This window comes from Sapajus apella, unplaced genomic scaffold (assembly GCF_009761245.1).
Source record: "Sapajus apella isolate SASKATOON/1434 unplaced genomic scaffold, GSC_monkey_1.0 scaffold51, whole genome shotgun sequence".
In the NCBI taxonomy this organism is placed as follows: domain Eukaryota; kingdom Metazoa; phylum Chordata; class Mammalia; order Primates; family Cebidae; genus Sapajus; species Sapajus apella.
Genome location: NW_022436991.1, coordinates 3,681,229 through 3,699,384, shown reverse-complemented (window position 1 = coordinate 3,699,384; position 18,156 = coordinate 3,681,229). Strand labels below are relative to the sequence as shown.

At 46.3% G+C, this 18,156-nt stretch overlaps 1 protein-coding gene across 7 annotated transcripts in view; it reads left to right on the top strand.

The window, feature by feature from the left end:
- The window catches only part of CLEC16A (C-type lectin domain containing 16A), a 223,546-nt gene that overhangs the window by 148,304 nt on the left and 57,086 nt on the right, over positions 1–18,156 (top strand). For all 7 annotated transcript variants that reach the window (XM_032242763.1, XM_032242761.1, XM_032242765.1 and 4 more), the window contains one exon: positions 16,066–16,217. In XM_032242763.1, the coding sequence (XP_032098654.1) occupies positions 16,066–16,217 (152 nt within the window). The remainder of the gene's footprint in view (positions 1–16,065; positions 16,218–18,156) is intronic.

The window sequence follows — 18,156 nt, the reverse complement described above, 5'->3', positions numbered from 1 at the left end:
GAGACAAGGTCTCAATCTGTCACCCAGGCTGGAGGGCAGTGGCGCGATCTCAGCTTACTGCGACCTCTGTCTCCAGGGCTCAAGCAATCCTCCCAGCCCAGCCTTCCAAGTACCTGAGACCAAGTGCCACCATGTCTGGCTAATTTTTTTTTTTTTTTTTTAATAAAAATGTCTTCCTAGGAGACATAGAGATGGGGTCTCATTATATTGCCCAGGCTGTTTTCAAACTCTGAGCAGAAACGATCCTCCCACCTCAGCCTCCCAAAGAGGTGGGATTACAGGTGTGTGCCACCACACCCACCCTATCCCAGAGGTTTTAACACACTCTCTAGACTATGTTCTCTGGCTGGAGGACCTCACCCCCAAAGGAGGGAGAATTCCCTGGGCCAGGATCTGCTCTCTGGAATACCCCTGTATACTTTTCTGACAAGGTACCTTATAGAGGAAATCCAAGGGAAAGAGAAGATACAGCCCTCTTGTTAAGAACCTTCCATCCAAAGGAAGGAAGGAGTGGTAGGCCCATACCACAAAGATGGAGAAAAATCACAAGCCCTCTCTGTACCCCAGCTCACTTGTTCCCAATGGCATTCCTACAAAGTAGGGGAGTCCTCGTTTTTCAGGTAAGGAAACAGCCTCTGAAAGGTTACCCAGAGTAACGATGCATCTCTCTCCTTCATCCCTGTAGCCCAGTACCCAACATACGGTAGCCACCAGGCAAATCTGGGGTAGAGAGACTCTGACCACATCCTGTGGAAGGGTCTAGAGCAGAGCCACCACAGAGGGCTCCTGAACACCAGGATACCCTTGTTCCCAGGCTGCCAGGCTGCTGGGCTGCTGAGCAGCAGGGAGGAGGAGCTGGGTGAACCTTGATTCCATGTGACTTTATCTAGCTGCATAATGAAGAGCTTAGGTATTCAAATCTTTTCTTGGAAATCTCAAGTATTCCATTCGGCTGCCTCACAGAGTTAGGTAACTTTATTTACTCATGCTAAACAGGGCCATTTTCAGAGAGGAAATTATGCAATGTACTATGCAAATGTGGCATTCCGAGAGCGACTGCAGAGATAAGTGTGGTCACTGATGCATTATAAGATCAGATCGGTGCCTGTGGCAGCTGGGTGTCACTTGATAAGGGGATACGCCAGGCTGTACTTGGAACTGCTGCTCCTTTGGACTCTGTTTCTGGTAATTATGTTTTCACCAAGTTGTCAAGCTGTGAACCGCATATATTGAAGAAGGGGAACAAGGAATGAAGCTTTTGCAAGCTGCTCATTCCTACGTAGACTTCAGCAGTCATGGGTGCTGCCTCACGTGTTCTGGACACATGAGAACAAGAAGGGTAAAATTCTCATCCTTTTTTTTTCCCCAAGAAGAGAGTCTTAATATTGGACACGGGGCAAAGATGAAGACACACAACTGGTTTTCTTGGTGGCTTTGTGAAAACCAGTCACCTCATTTTACTAGACATGGCCTATGCCTTTCGCACTGAGAGAAAGGAAGTAGCTGTGGAAAACCCCACCTTTGGAAGCAGACAGAGCTGAGCCCAAAGCTAGCCCTTCCCCCAGCCTGTGGGCATCTGGGGATGAGGCACCCAGCCTCCCCAAGCCTTGAGCTCCTTGGCTGAAAATGGCACTTTCAGTTAGTTCTTGCGCCTGGGCCATGTACCAGTCACCAAGGCAACCGACCCTTCACACAGTCACTGCTCAGATAGTTGCCGAATGAGCCAGTGACACATTTATCCACCTCTGTTTGTAAAGTGAGCATTTATAGAGTTTCCTCAGTGGCCCTGGATCCCCTGGGAGACATGAAGATTCTACAGGGTTAAGAGATTCTAGAGAGAATCCTACAGAGGGCTCCATCCAAACTCTTTCTATTCAAATCTCTGCTATTCAGCTTGGGAACCAAGTGGATTTTCGCAATGATAGGATCCTGTAGTCATCACACAAAAGTGACATAAAGGAGACCGGAAAATTAATAATTAGAGTACAGGTTCTACGTACTGACCAATCACTTTGTGTCAACCCTGTTGTAATTTGCCTGAACTTCACAACCACCCTAGGAAGTCCATTGTTCCCCCAGCATTTTATTTTGAAACCTTTCAACCATACAACCAAATTGAAAGAATAGTACAGCGGACACCCTCATGCTTGTCTGCTTGTCTTACCACATATCTACTTCTCTATCCACCAAACTCTTTTGAGGGGAGGAGTTGGGGTGTCACTTTGTCATCCAGGCTAGGGTGCAGTGTTTTGATCATACCTCACTGTACCCTCAAACTCTTGGGCCCAAGCGGTCTTCCTGCTTCGGTCTCCCAAGGAGCTGGGATTACAGGTGTGAGCCACCACATCCAGCCCTTTTTTGTTTTGAGATGGGGTCTTGCTGTGTTTCCCAGGCTGGAGTGCACAGCGCTGGCCCTGTTAACAAAGCTGGAGTTTAAGGCTTAGTCGTGGTGCTATAGCCTCAAACCCCTGGTCTCAAGCAGTCCTCCTGCTTCAGCCTCATGAGTTGTGAGACTACAGCTGCTCACCACCACACCTGGCTTCTCTTCCTTTTTTTTTTTTTTTTTTTTTTTTTGAAGATACCTTTCCTTATAGGTGGGGAAGTGAATCTTTTTAAAAATTTATTTCAAAGTAAATTGCAGGCCTCAATATCCTTCTCCCTAAATACTCCACCTTGCATATCATGAAGTAGAGCTGTAAAATTATTTTATTACCCCCCCCCGCCTATAGATGAGGCAACTGAAGCGAAGTCACATGCCCAGGGTCACCACAACGAGAAGGTGACGGAGCTGCCACTCAACTCCAGGCGCTTGGCCCCAGGCCCGGCTTGGGACTGTTCCCCGGCACGGCTTCCCCTGCATTCAGACCTATGCTTGAGTGGGGAAGCGGAGCTGGAATGTGTTAGGAGAGCACAGAGTTTTCTTAACAGTGCTCTCTCGGTTGCGCTTGGTGCTGTGGGCAGAGGGGCATGGAGAGGCAGCCGAAGCCAGGACATCAGTGTAGCACCTGTAGCGAGAGGCCAAGAGATCTCAGTTCAAACCTGAAAACCAAACATTAGGTCCCAGTTTCCCCAGGTAACTGAATTTCAGCAAATACCCCACTACCTACATACCTCACTGCTGATTTCCTTTGCAAATCCTAGACACGCCACCAGTACATTTTATTCCTCTTCGGATTCTTAGAGGGTGCGGCTCATAGGCCTGGCAGTAGAAAGGTGCCAAGACCCGCTCTCCATCCAGGAAATATCACACTTCACAACTGCCCCCTTCTTGTGCTGGGAAGGAATGCTTTAGGGAGCCGCAAAGAAGACGAAGTAATTGATTGCTGCTTGCAGCAAATAACCCATCAGCTGTTGCTGGGTTGATGGAGAAATGGTTACTTAATTTTCTTCGAAGGATTGATTTGACTGTCAGGAGAAGCAGCCAGCCTAACTGAGTGTGCTGGTTCACACCCTCGGGTGGAAACAGTCTCAGCTCTTCTTTCTGCTTCAAAGTGTCCTGGATTATGAAGTCCCCACTGGAGTTAGTCAAGGCTCGGGAAGGTCCACGTGTCTTAGCACACTGTTCTCCCTCCTTCAGGTGAGCTATAGAATTTACCAGGGCCCAGTTCCTTGTCACTCCAGCTCTGTGGGCTTACACTGGAATCAGCTCTGGCCTCCTTTGCAAAGCACTCAAGTTAGCTCCCAAGGAAACGTGACTTTCTTATGCCTCAGAATGGCTGTTATTTTCAGTTTTCAGTGGATTCTGACAGAGTGGTGACGTGGGAGAGATGCATTGCACTCTCCTACTGGAATGTTGATTGGCCTCTCGGCCCACCTAGGTTTCCCATCCCCTCCACCCAGCAGTGAGCTGTGACTCACCAGGCACTTCCCAGCCCCAGTGGTGCAGTACTGGTGGCCAGGGCCCCTCCTGCAGCTGCATTCTGTCATCAGGGAGGCATGCGAGGCTTTTTCCCTCAAGTCGCCAGTGTAATTCTGTGCCACAAAGAACTTGAGGCTGATCCCCAAGTGCCCAGCAGCTTGGAAAGGCAGCCATCCTTCTGCTGGTCTGAAGTACCATGAGGGCAGGCCACTGACCAGTCTTGCTAACTGATGGATTCTAGCATCTGAAAAGAGCCCAAGGGACAGACACCTAGCATCAGTCTCTCCTATGTGCCAGGAAGAGAAACTCTCAAGGGTGGAAGAGAGACAGCGTTTCCTAAGCCAAAGAAGGACCTGGGTCTGCGCTTGAAGGGTCCAACAGATGCCCTTTGAAAGGGAGACCTTGCCAAGGGCAGTCCAGGAGCATGGAGGTGGTGTCAGGTCTTCCGCCTCCAGGGAGTTAAACCCTCGGGGCTTACCTGTTGAGAGCTCACATCATTTGACTGTCCCCTTGCCAGAACCAGCCTGCATCTCCCATCCTCAGCAGCGGGCCCAGGTGGAGGGGTACCAGGCTGTGAGGCAGACGAGGGTAGATCTTCTCTCTGGCCTCACCCAGGGGACTGGAATGCCAGGTGTAGATCAGCTTGTTCAGGAGAGTGTGAAGTTCACACGGCCATCTGGCTCCTTCCCTTCGCCATCACTCATCAGTTTGTGTCATTGGGGAAGTCACTTGGCCTGTCGCTGTTTCTGTCCACCTCATAGGATCTGGGACCATGTCAAGTGGAAACTCGGGGCTTGGCATATAAAAGCACTTTATAAAGGTTGGTCTTGGTGCCAGCAGCAGTTGTCATTGATAAAACCACTGGGAGCAGGGGCCTCGATTGAAAACTGAGCCCTGACTCTTTTTCTTTTTTTTTTTTGAGATGGAGTCTCACCCTGTCACCCAGGCTGAAGTACAGCAGTGTGATCACAACTCACTGCAACCTGGAACTCCCAGGCTCAAGAGATCCTCCCACCTCAGCCTGGGACCACAGGTGTGCGTCACCAAGCCCAGATAGTTTTTTTTGTTTGTTTGTTTTGTTTTGTTTTGTTTTTTGTGGTAGAGACGGAGCCTTGCTACGTTGCCCAGGCTGGTCTTGAACTGCTGGGCTCAAGTGATCCTCCCGCCTTGGCCTCCCAAAGTAATGGGATTACAGGTACTAGCCACCTCACCCATCCCTGATAATCTTTCAGTACATGGCTTTAGAGAACCAAAGCCTAGAACGGTGCTGCATCCCCAACTCCGGTGAAAGCCAGCAGTGCTCAGTGTTTTTGCCCTCCCTGCGCCACCCACAGGCCACTGCGATTCCCCCTCACTAATCCCTGGCACCAATGCAGACTCTGGAAGAGAAACAAGTTAGGCTGGATAGATATGTGGAGGGGCCAAGATCACAGCCCTTCACAGGTGGAGCCACGGGCCTTCCCAATCTCCTATCAGCTCTGGGCCCTGTTCTTGGAATTCCAGGGTAAGCCTACCTCTCCCTCACCGAATCAGTGTTCCCTGTTCCTCAACCCCTTCTGACCTCTGATTAACCACGCATGCTTGAAAGATGTGCTAATGTTTACTGAATTGCTAATTTAAATGCCAGCTGTGGCCTAAAACAGGCTATTGGATTTCAAAGCCTTGGAATTCTGCTGGCCTGGTGATCCCCCTGTAAGGAAAAAGTCTTCCATTCTAAATGCAGTTGGAGCCACCAATGCCAAGAATTAAATTATGGATTGGCATCCGTATTTTATTATGAAGGGATTATTTAAATACAGAAAATATCAGTCAGCCCCATTTATCGCTCAGTAATGAGCTACAGCCTGTCAGAGGGGACTGTGGGGGAAGGCTTTAGCCCAGGAGCTAAAAGAACGGTTGGTTGAGAAGTCCCTGGCCTCCAAAAGGGAGCACCAAAAGACATTAGCTTCCCTCCATCCCATCCACAAATCCCATTCAGCACCAGCCATTGCCTGACCCCCCTCCAGGGGGTATAGCAGCCAGTGATACCGATGGGAGCTCCTTGTTTTGGGGGCTTACAGTATGGACAGGGATGCTTCCACGTGGTCAAGAAAGGCAGGCACTGGGGTGGGGCTGGAGACTGGGGAAATATAGAGAGGGATTGGGGGAGGGGGAGCAGCCAGGGATGAGGGATCGGGGAGGCCTCTCTGCAGAGCCCAGGGTGCCTGTGTATCTTGAATATTCCATGACCTTACAGGAATTCTGAAAAACAGCTGAAAACCATGGTTCATTTTCTCCCTCTAAAGAGTCATTTAGTCAAGAGCCTACATTCAGAAAGCGTGACTACCCTAGGCAGAAGAGTTCTGACAAGAGTCATGGCTCCAGAAATGTCATGGCTTCCGAGCAATTTGACTTGTGCTGGGAGAACACTTTGTCCACTTCTAACAACCATAGCTTGCTTCTGTGATGCATGCTGGGCACACTCCCATGCCCCTGCCAAATACGCTGGACAGTCCTGCAGGTGGTTGAGTGCTCTTTAAGGCAGAAACCCTAAAACTCAGAGGAGGCAGGTGATCTGCCCAGGGTCACACAGCTTAATAACTGGCAGAGCTAGGCTTTCAACCCAGTCTCCACAGCAGCAAAGCCCAATCTTTTTATCAGGCCAAGTTGCCCTGATTCTGCTGTTCATGGTAACAGCATGCTTTTTTTTTTTTTTTTTTCCATGCTTTTTCCTTTTCTCCTCTCCCTTCCCAGCATCTTAAAATTCTGTTGGGAAATGGTTGTACTAGTTTTCCGGCATTCTGCTTAATACTTGCAGGACCTTCTGAGCTACCCCAAACAGCCAATCCTGAGCTGTTTCTCTAGGCCAGTCTTCTGAGATGCAGCATGTAGCTCCTTGGTGGTACTGAAAGAATTTTAGAATTTTAGATGTGCCTGGATACAGCATTAAATTAAATCACCATCACAATTATCTGTTACTGAGTAACCAATTAAATTAACTTCATGGCTTAAAACAACTATGGGAATTCATTTTGCTTGCAAATGTATAATTTGCCCAGGCTCAATGGGAGTAACTCATCTCTACTCCACATGACATCAGCTGGAGTGGTTGGACTGGGGTCTGTCTGTGGGCCTGGACCTTGGTTTCTCTCTGTGGGTGTCTCTGTGGCTGCTTGGGCTTCCTCACAACATGGCGGATAGGTTCCAAGAACATTTTTATGACTGCCTCAGAAATCACAGAGCACCACTTCCATATACTCTTTTGGTCTAGACAATCACTGAGGCCCACTCAGCTTCAAGGAGAAAGGTAGACCCCACAACTTGATGGGAGGAGAGTCAAAGTCACATTGTAAAAAGGACATGTAGGTGGGAAATATTGCTGGGGCCATCTTTGGAAAGCATAGTCCGTAAGAAAATCCACTTCTGCGCCCCTTTGGTGTGTGCTGTTACACCAAGGAGAAGGTCTCAGACTAGGACCAGTTTGTCTTAGAACCTCTATAACTCAGATTTCCCTTTTTTTATCAAAAGAGCAGGTATTAGGCTATAATTTAATAAATAGTCTTTTTTCTTTAATCAGTTTTCATGTTTACCTTAATGATTGTAAGTAATTCTGTTTTTCCATTCATGGTAATAACATGAAGTTTTCGTCTTAAATTTATTTTAATAGAATACGAATGCTTTAGAGAGAAAAATTAAGCATAAGCTCTCCTTTGCTGCTGTAAATTTACTCTTGCATGTGCAAATGAATAAGAATGTTCCTTTGAATGTTGTAGCAAAGCTTATAAACACTCTGAATGTCCTCCAGTTGGAGAGCTGTTAAATGAAGTAGAGTTAGGGAGAACCGTGGGAGAAAATGCATCTATGAAAAATCACAAGGACTGTCTTGGTGCTGATGTGCCGTCAGGAAGTGTCAAAAGCACAATGTAGGCAGTGTGAGTGATATGCCACCATTTAAGAAAGGAACGGCAGGGGAGAACATAGCCCCAAGAGTGCTTGAAAATGCACAGTGGACAGGTAACAAGAGTCTGTGCAGTGGTTCATTGGTTACCTCTGCAGAGGGCGATGGGAGACACTTACTGTCCACTGTGAAAACATTTTATGCCTTTTAAAATGGGAAACTAGGGATGTGTTATCTAGTGAAAGTGATTGATAAGTTTAGTATTTTCCAATAAAATAGAAAGGGTCAGGTGTGGTGGGATTACTCCTATAATCCCAGCACTTTGGGAGGCCAAGGCGGGAAAACCGCTTCCTACCAGGAGTTTGGGACCAGGCTGGACAACATAGCAAGATGCTATCGCTACAAAAAATAAATTAATAATACGATTACCTAGGCATGATGGCGCACCTGTAGTCCTAGCTACTTGGAAGACTAAGGCAGGAGAATCGCTTGGGTGCAGGAGTGTGAGGCTGCAGTGAACTATGATTGCACCATTGCTCTTCAGCCTGGGTAACAGTGAGACCCTGTCTCAGTCAGTACGTACGTACATACATACATACATACATACATGTAACAAGCAAATTTTCTCTCCTCCCCAAAGAAAAATAGAAGGTAGTGCCTGGGAGTAGGAGGGCCGTGTCACCTTTCTTTGGAACGAGGTTCCACTGGGAGACACGCCATACCTTCAGGGTCCTGGGGACGATGGACATCTGCCATCCTACCTTTTGCCTGTGGGGCCTTGTTCCTCCCCAGAATGGAAGCTTGATCTGCACGACGTTTCATGGTCCTTAGCCTCCCACTGGGGCCCTGAACTCCTCGAGGTGGGGGCCAAGCCTCATTCTCAGTATAGGTACTTAGCGCCTAGCACAGAGCCTAGCCCCAAGCGGGCACCAGACTGTGCACTTGCACATGTGAGCTGAGCTGGACGCCAGAGCTCCTGAACTCACAAGTGTGATGGTGAGAAGAACTTCAGCTTGGAAACATCCACAACTATGTCCCAAGGGTGCTATTAGAGAGCTCTTGGCTTTCCACCATCACCCACGTCTAAGTGATCATCCGTCATCTGCGTGATCAGGCAGAGCCGGGCTGGCCAGCAGCTTGGCCTAGTGCTGTTCTCCAACCCTGGCTGGGCCTTATAAAGACCTGAGTCCCTTTGTGTCACACTGTGGAAAGAGACTCACCTATTTGTTCAATTTTAAGTGTACAAATAACATACCTATTTTCCCTTTGGAAAATCAGAGCAGTGTGTAGAAACTAAGATCAGCCTGGAATCCCAGCACTTCGGGAGGCTGATGGGGGAACGTCCTTTGAGCCCCGGAGATCCAGACCAGCCTGGGCAACATGGCACAATCCCATCTCTACAAAAAATAAAATATTAACTCGGTATGGCTGGTGCATGCCTTTAGCCCCAGTAACTTGGGAGGCTGTGGTAAGAGGATCACTTGAGCCTGGGAGGCTGAGGCTGCAGTAAGCCACGATCGCACCGTTCTACTCCAACCTGGGTAACAGAGGGAGACCCTGTCTCAAAGGAAAAAAAAAAAAAAAAACAAAGAAAAACAAACAAAAATCACCTTGGTGCTTCATTTTCTAATCATCAGTATGTTCTTGAGACTTAGCTCTTGTGAACTCTCTGGAGAGCGAATTCATCCCATGTCATTGCCCCTTGGTTTTACACAGAATAAGTAAACACATTTTAGTAAGACTTTCCCTTCTTGCTGGACATTTGAGTCTTCACAGTCTCTTGGTCCACGCATGTGAGTGTTTTTCTTGGGAACATATCAATTTCTAGGTCATAGAATGTGAAAGTTTCAGTTTTAATAAATAATGCTAATTTGCCCTTCAAAATGACTATGCTAATTTATTCTCCCACTGGCAGATTTTGAGAAATGCCAATTTCTCTGCACATCCTCATAACACCTGATGTTATCACACATTTTTATTCTTGCCAATCCTATGGGCAAAAGATGATATTTTCTTTGGATTTGCTTCCTGATTTCCTGCGAGGATGGACATGTGTGTGTGTTTATTGGCAGTCCCCATTCCTGGCTGCCCCCTTCCCCTCATCTGTAAGTGGCCTATGCAAATCCTTCACATTTACTATGGTATCTTTTGCCTCTTAAATCATACAGATAATTGAACTGATCATTGTCTTCTGGTAATTTTCTTAATAGAATCCTGAGCCCTACTCCTTTAGAATTGGAAGTTCAGTGGGCAGTGAGATCTGGGGATGGTGGATAGATGACCAGGAAGCCTCATGTCACCTGTCACCTGCACTGGCCTCTGCTTGCTATGGCCACTCCTGAGTGTCAGTCAGGGAGGCTGCTACATGCCATGACAGAGCCGCCTGCCACCAAGTCCTTCCCACAATACCTTAGCACTCAGCATATTCCTACTGGCTCCCAAATGCACACATGAAGGCGGCAGGCAGAGGCCTTGGAGGGTGGGCCGAGTGGATTCCTCCTCAACCCAAGACCCCATGGCAATCCCAAGGTGACCAGCCTGTGTCTCCTAGGGTTCCACAGCCAGTGTGTGGAGCAGCCGAGGGCTGGGGGCAGGGTACAAGAGTTCCCTAAAACGATACCTGATGGGCCCACAAAGGAGTCACCCCAAAGCAGCATTTCCTTGGTCTCCCTTGCGGATGGCATTCGCTTGTAATCCGTAGAAGCCACTTCATTTCTCCTTAACTGCCCCACAGCCTCTGAAAAGCGAGAGGCTCCCTCCCTGGGATCCTTCCTGTCTCACTGGTGCGGCCGCATTTTACTTTTCTTAAGAAATCTCTCACTGTGTTCTCACAGGGCTTTGATGTCTCAGTTACATTTCTGAAAGCTGTTCCGTTCTGGGGTTTTATCCTTCCTTTTTTGTTCTTCGTGGTGGAGGTGGCAGGTCCGTCTTCCGCCGAAGCCCCTCAGGCGGGCTCTATGAGGGAGTCGCACTGCCTGGAACAAAGCACACTGACGCTGACACGTGTGACTGTGTCCACTTTCCCAGATCAGACTCTCAGATGAACTTCTTTTGTGAATGTGAAAACAGAAGGTAGTCAAGTTGTCCTGTGTTGAGCGGGAAAAGGGAAAGGAGAGGAGGGGGAAGGAGGACAGAAAGAGAAAGAAAGGAAAGAATGTGTTTATTGTTTTTGTTCTATTTTTAAAGAGTATTATTTTAAAAATTCACATTGAGGAGATGTTTTAAGTTTTGTTTATTTGTTTTGAAACAGGGCTCACTCTGTCACCCAGACTGGAGTGCAGTGTTGTGATCATGGCTCACTATGGCCTCAACCTCCCTGGGCTCAAGTGATCCTCCCACCTCAGCCTCCTGAGTACCTGGGACTATAGGCACATACCACTATACCTAGCTAATTTTTCTACTTTTAGTAGAGATGGGGTTTGCCTTGTGGCACAGGCTGATCTGAAACTCCTGGGCTCAAGTGACCCACCCATCTCGACCTTCAGAAGTGCTGGGATTACCCACCACAAAGAAAATGTTTATGAGAATGAATATGATGACTTCCATTTTTGAAAATATGGAAGACTAGTCACCTAGAGGATCATCCAGTATGAAACTAAAACTTCAGCATAAGATAAACGTGTTATTGTAAATTTTATGTTAATATTACACGTTTTATAATATATTAAAACATACATATTTTATTTTAAATTTTTTTAGAGAAAGATTCTCACTATGTTGTCCTGGATGAACTCTTGGGCTCAAGTAATCCTCCCACCTCGACTTCCCACAGTGCTAGATTACAGATGTGAGCCACCGTGTCAAGCCCTAAAATATATATTTTAAAAAAATTTTCAAATACCTGGATGGACTGATGGGAATGGAAAGAAGATTCTTGCTGTAGATAATAAGAAAATACAAATGGACCAGACATTATAGCTCATACCTATAATCCCAGCACTTTGGGAGGCCAAGGCAGGCAGATCACTTGAGGCCAGGAGTTCGAGACCAGCCTGGCCAACATGGTGCAACCCTGTCTCTACTAAAAATGAAAAAATTAGCCAGGCGTGGTGGCGCGTGCCTATAATCCTAGCTACTAGGGAAGCTGAGTTAGGAGAATCACTTGAACCCAGGAGGCACAGGTTGCAGTCAGCTGAGATCGCGCCACTGCATTCCAGTATGGGCAACCGAGTGAGACTCCGTCTCAAAAAAAAAAAAAAAGGTAAAATACAAAGTGCCAGATTTACTCTGAGGGTACCTGGCTGACCTTCGGGGTTGTATGCTAGAGAGAATAGAGGGAAACTTGAGTCCTGTAAAGACCGAGGGGACCAGCTGGCCAATATCCACATGATACCAGAATCTCAGACAGGTTACACTGTCAGAGGATTGAACTGAGACATACCTTAGGCGTACCTTGCTGGGGGTTGCCCGAGAAAGGCAAGATTTACCTACGCTTTTCGATCAGGATGAAAACTAAAAAGGTAGCAGGGAGAAATCCTTGGAGAATGCATAAGCCCAAGTTTGTTATCGTGTGTTTTGGCCAGAATTGATACCATCTGTCTTACCTTTCTCCCCCCAGAATAAAGTTGAGCCAAATATCTGGTTAAAGTGTTCCCAGCAGAACTTACTAGGGTGATGGAAGTATTCCACAACTGGGATGTAGTCATGCATAGCTGTAAATGGTACTAAAACTCAGCACTATCCAAAATAGCAAACTCATGGAGTCACCCCAGGTGCCCATCAGTGGTGGACTGGATGAAGAAAATGTAGTACATATACACCATGGAATACCACACAGCCATAAAGAAGAACAAACTCGTGTCCTTGGCAGGGAACATAGATGCAGCTGGCAGCATAAGCAAATTAATGCAGGAGGAGAAAACCAAACACACGTGTTCTCACTTATAAGTAAGAGCTAAACATTGGATACTCATGGACATAAAGGTGGAGGTGATAGACACTGGGACTGCTGAAGGCAGGGGGATGGCGAGGGTTGAATAACTACTGGATACTATGCTCAAGAAAAGAAAAAATTACTAAAACTCAAACTGTATACTTAAAATAGGTGACTTTATGGTATATAAATTATACTTTAATAAAACTGTGAAGAAACAGCAAAATGTGTCACCTACCCTCTACTTATCAGAGACTTCTGTTCATGTTTTGGCACATTTTCTCTGTACTGGTATTTCTTTGTAGGGAGACTTTTTTCTAAACCTGTCAAACTCATGGTAATAACATTTTTATCCTCTTTCATTGAAAATTATAATGTTTTCCACAGTCATTGCAGTTACTTGTAAAATGATTTTTAACTCGGGCTTATTCTGTGTGTTTCAAAAGTATGTCTTGAATACTTTCTCATTTTAAAGAAATCTTCAACAGTAGAGCGGGACATAGAACATAAATGAAAGTTCTCTCCTTAATGCTTCTCCCTCACACACATCCCAACCCCAATTCTCACTTCGCACCTCATGGGTAATCACTGTCCACAGTTTGGTTGAACAATTTTTAACTGGACGTATAATTTTGCATCTGGTGGGAAAAAAAATTATACTCAAATAGTTCTCCTGTTTGAGGACATTTAGGTTGTTTCCAGACTGAGTGCTCTCATTTAAAACCTAAGTGGCAGAGGGTGACATACACCAATAGACCTTAGATTTAATGGTCCTGTGTTACTGTGGTGATTTCCAAGTCAAGGATAGGCATTAAATTAGATATTGAATTTGGGGATAGCTTTTTTTCTTTTCTTTCTTTTTTTTTTCTTTTTTTTTTTTTTTTTGCTAAAACAGGGTCTCACTGTGTTACCTAGAGTGCAGTGGTACAATCATGGCTCACTGCAATCTCTACCTCTTGGGCTCAAGTGATCCTCCCACATAAGCCTCCCAAGTATCTGAGAGGCTTATTTTTTTCTGCTTTTTGTAGAGAGAGGATCTCACTATGTTGCCCAGGCTGGTCTTGAACTCCTGGGTTCAAGCAGTCCTCCCACCTTGGCCTCCCAAAGTGTTGGGATTATAGGCACAACCTACCGCACCCAGCTGGGGACAGTTTTCAAGTAAGAGAAGGAACCTAGCATATGCAGAGGACACCTGTGCATAAGACCCATGCTTTTCCTGCCTTTTCTCATTTAACGCACCAGCCAGTTCAAGATAAGGGATGTGATTCTCATTTTACAAATGGGAAAACTGGTTCTGAAGGGCCAAGTGCCATGCACATGCAATGCACATCCACATGCAACATCCAGTGCAGGACTTGGCTCTAAATTGTCACACCCTGAGTTGAGGGCTTGGCGATTCTGTAACAGGTCAGGGGACTCTTGCTTTACTGTCTTTACTTAATTCGGTGAACTTGGTTTAAACATCACAACTGTAAACCGCTATTAGTCTATACAGAAGCACTGAAATGTTACTGAGGTTCTTGGTTTAAGTAAGTTCCATTTGTCTGTTTTTGGCTTTGTTGCGTGTGCTTTTGAGGTCTTAGTCAGTCGTGCATTCTTTGCATAGACCAATGTCCAGAAAAGTTTTCGTAGGATTTTCTTCTAGAATTTTTACAGTTCTGGGCCATACATTTAAGTCTTTAATCCATCTTGAGTTGATTTTTGTATACAGTGAGAGATAGGAGTCCAGTTTCACTCTTCTGCATGTGACTGTCCAATTTTCCCAGCACCATTTATTGAAAATGGTATTCTTTCCCATGTCTGTTCTTATCAGTTTTGTTGAAGATCACTTAACTGGAAATATGTGGCTCTATTTCGGGTTCTCTATTCTGTTCCATTGGTCTGTGTGTCTTTGTTTTTGCTGTTTTTTGAGACAGGGTCTCATTCTGTCACCCAGGCTGAAGTGCTGTGGGGCGATCTTGGCTCACTGCAACTTCTGCCTCTCAGGTTCAAGTGATTCTTCATCTCAGCCTCCCGAGTAGCTGGGGCTACAGGCACACGCCACCATGCTCAGCTAATTTTTATATTTTTTGATAGAGATAGTATTTTACCATGTTGGCCAAGCTGGTCTTCTACCTCCTGACCTCAAGTGATCTTCCCGCCTCAGCCTCCCAAAGTGCTGGGATTATAGGCATGCGCCACAGTGCCCAGCCTTTGTGTCTATTTTTATACCAGTACCATGCTGTTTTGGTTACTACAGCCTTGTAATTTGAAGTCGGTTAGTATGATGCCTCCAGCTTTGCTCTTGTTTGCTTGTTTTGAGACAGGGTCTCTGTCACCCAGGCTAGAGTGCAGTGGCATGATCACAGCTCATGGCAGCCTTGAACCTCGCTGGGCTCAAGCCATCCTCCCAGCTGAGCCTCTTGAGTAGCTTAGACTGCAGGTGTGCGCCACTACACTCAGCTGAGTTTTTGTATCTTTTGTAGAGACGGGGTTTTGTCATGTTGCCCAGGCTAGTCTCCAACTCCTCAGCTCAAGCAACCCTCCCACCTCGGCCTCCCAAAGTGCTGGAATTACAGGTGTGAGCCATTAAACCTGGCCTAGCTTTGTTCTTTTTGCTCAGGTTTGCTTTGGCTACCTAGGTTCTTTTTTGGCACCATATGAATTTTAGGATTTTTTTTCTAATACAGTGAAAAATGATTTTTTTGCTAGGAATTGCATAGAATCTGTAGATTGCCTTGGATAGTATGGTTGCTTTAACAATATTATTTCTTCTGATCCATGAGCGTTGGATGGTTCTCCATTTGTTTGCGTCATCTTCAGTTTCTTCCTTGGGCTGTTGTTGTTTTGTTTTGTTTTGAGACAGAGTTTTGCTCTTGTTGCCCAGGCTGGAGTACAGAGGCATGATCTCAGCTCACTGCAACCTGCGCCTCCCAGGTTCAGGCAATTCTCCTGTTTCAGCCTCCCGAGTAGGTGGGATTATAGGCGCGTGCCACCACACCCAGCTAATTTTTTGTATTTTCGGTAAAGACGGGGTTTCATCATGTTGGCCAGTCTGGTCTCGAACTCCTGACCTCAGGTGATCCACCTGCCTTGGTGAGATTACAAAGTGCTGAGATTACAGGCGTGAGCCACCACATCCAGCCATGCTAGTTGTTTTTAAGCTACAGTTTGAGCACCTAACATGCAGTACACATTGGACAGGTGATTTATGTACATTAGTCCTGACTAGTAGCAGTTTGGGGGAGTGGGCTTTATCTTTATTATCCAGATGAGGGATCTTGAGGTCCAGAGAGGCAAAGAAACTTTCCCGGCGTAACTGTCAGAGAAGAGACTCAGACCTAGGTCTGTGTGACTCTAGGCCTGGGCTGTGACCACTGAGCTCTGCTCCTGGTGGAATGAGAGTCAGCTGTGGTGTCTCCATCAGCCTGGGCAGCCAGACTGTGCCTCATCCTCTTCCCACCTTCTTCCTCCCAGATAACAGCGACTTGATTGCGTGCACAGTGATCACTAAGGATGGTGGCATGGTCCAGCGATTCCTGGCTGTGGATATTTACCAGATGAGCTTGGTGGAGCCTGATGTGTCCAGACTTGGCTGGGGAGTGGTCAAGTTTGCAGGCCTTCTGCAGGTAAGATGGCCAGGAGCTCTGGAATCTCTTCTCAGTTGGACACACACACACACACACACACACACATTCTCTCTCTCTCTCTCTCTCTCTCTCTCTCTCTCTCTCTCTCTATCATCTTTATCATTAATTCCTAGTGATATATGAGGTATATGTGAACACATTGTCACCAAAAAAAAGCTAAAATATCACACATATGCACAGATGAAAGTAAAGTCCTCTTTGACCAAAACCCTCAATTCTTACACCTCCCCTCCACAACAGATAATCTTTATTGTCAGTGTGACCTTTCCAGATCTGTTTTTCTGCCAAATGCATATATAAATGTAACTATGTGTACTATTTTTTAAAATGAGATGCATATACTTGAGAGTGTATATGTGTGTTTTTTATGATGCCACTTTGAATGTGTTCTAAACTTTGCTTTTTTCATTTAATATCATCAGTAGTATGTCTTGGAGAGCCAGCCGCATTCATACACACAGACATCCTGGTATTCTTTTTCACTGCAGTGCGACTATAACAAGCCATGTTTATTTAGCCCATGCCCTGTCAGCTATTTCCAGTTGTCTGCCTTTCCTGAAGGTACTGCCACGAACGGAATCACTCTTACTTCTTTAGGCACTTGGGTGAGATTTCCCTAGGCTGATACCAAGAAGCTGAGGTGTACTAACTTTAAGTGTTAATAGACACTGCCAAATACCACTCTGAAATGATGGTTGCCACTAGTATTTTTGAGAATTCCCTTCTGCTTAGCGTCACTCCAGCAGAGCTAGGCTCTGACTTGCCAGGCACCAAATTGGGGCTTGGGTTTTGGGGTTTTTTTGTTTTTAATGTTTGCCGCTGTGGGCTGGGAGTGATGACTCCTGTCTATAGTCCCAACACTGGGAGGCCGAGGCAGGCAGATCACTTGAGGTCAGGAGTTCGACACCAGCCTGGCTAACATGGTGAAACCCCTTCTCTACTAAAAATACAAAAATTAACCAGGCTTGGTGGCAGGAGCCTGTAACCCCAGCTACTCAGGAGGCTGAGGCATGAGAATCTCTTGAACTCGGGAGGCAAAGGTTGCAGTGAGCTGAGATCGCACCACTGCACTCCAGCCTGGGCAGCAGAGTGAGTCTCAAAAAAAAAACCAAAGTTCGTCCATGTGATGGATGACTAGTGTCAGCTCATTGGGTGCATAAAGCAAAGAATCAGAAGAGGTGAAAGCAGCCCCCCAGGTCTCCCCTCTGCCATACCCCTTGTCCCTGGATGTCCAGCTGACACTTCAGGCTTGAGCTTTGCCCTGCTTCAAGGCAGTCCGTTTCTTTGCCAGCCAGCCCTGGTTTCTGGAAGGGCCTTACCGAGGCCCCCAACCTCTGCCTCGCCACAGCCTGACCTGCTGTCTGTGTCCCGCTCTCTGCAAGAGCCACCCACGTACTTGAAGCTGCTGTTACAGCCTCTTCCCCAACCTCCTCCTCTTCAGAATCCTTCTGTTGTAAAAGTGTCTTTTACAAAGTGTGATGTGAGAAACAACTATAGAAAAACCCTTCGTTTAAAAAAAGCACTCCATGTAAGACATTGTCCATTAAGTGACTTACGCTTATCTATCTAGGCTTTATCTCGGCTTATGATTAATTCTCTTTAGAATTTAGCGTCAGGAAAGTGTTTTCCTCCCCTGAAGAATTAATACACGTCTTCCATCAGACAATGAAAGCCACATAAACCTTTTTTTTTTTTTTGGCCATCTTCCAATAGCTACTATTTGTCAGCTCTTTACCATGTCCCCTGCTTTAAATGCAGAATACCTCATCCAATCCTTACTGCCGAGTTTTGATGGGGTGTTATCTCCAGAGAGCCCGTGCCAAATGTAATGCCTGAGAACCACAACCATCTTCCTCTGTGAGCCTTTTCCAACATTGTCCCCACCTCTTTTAACATTTCTGACTTTTGTGTTCATCCC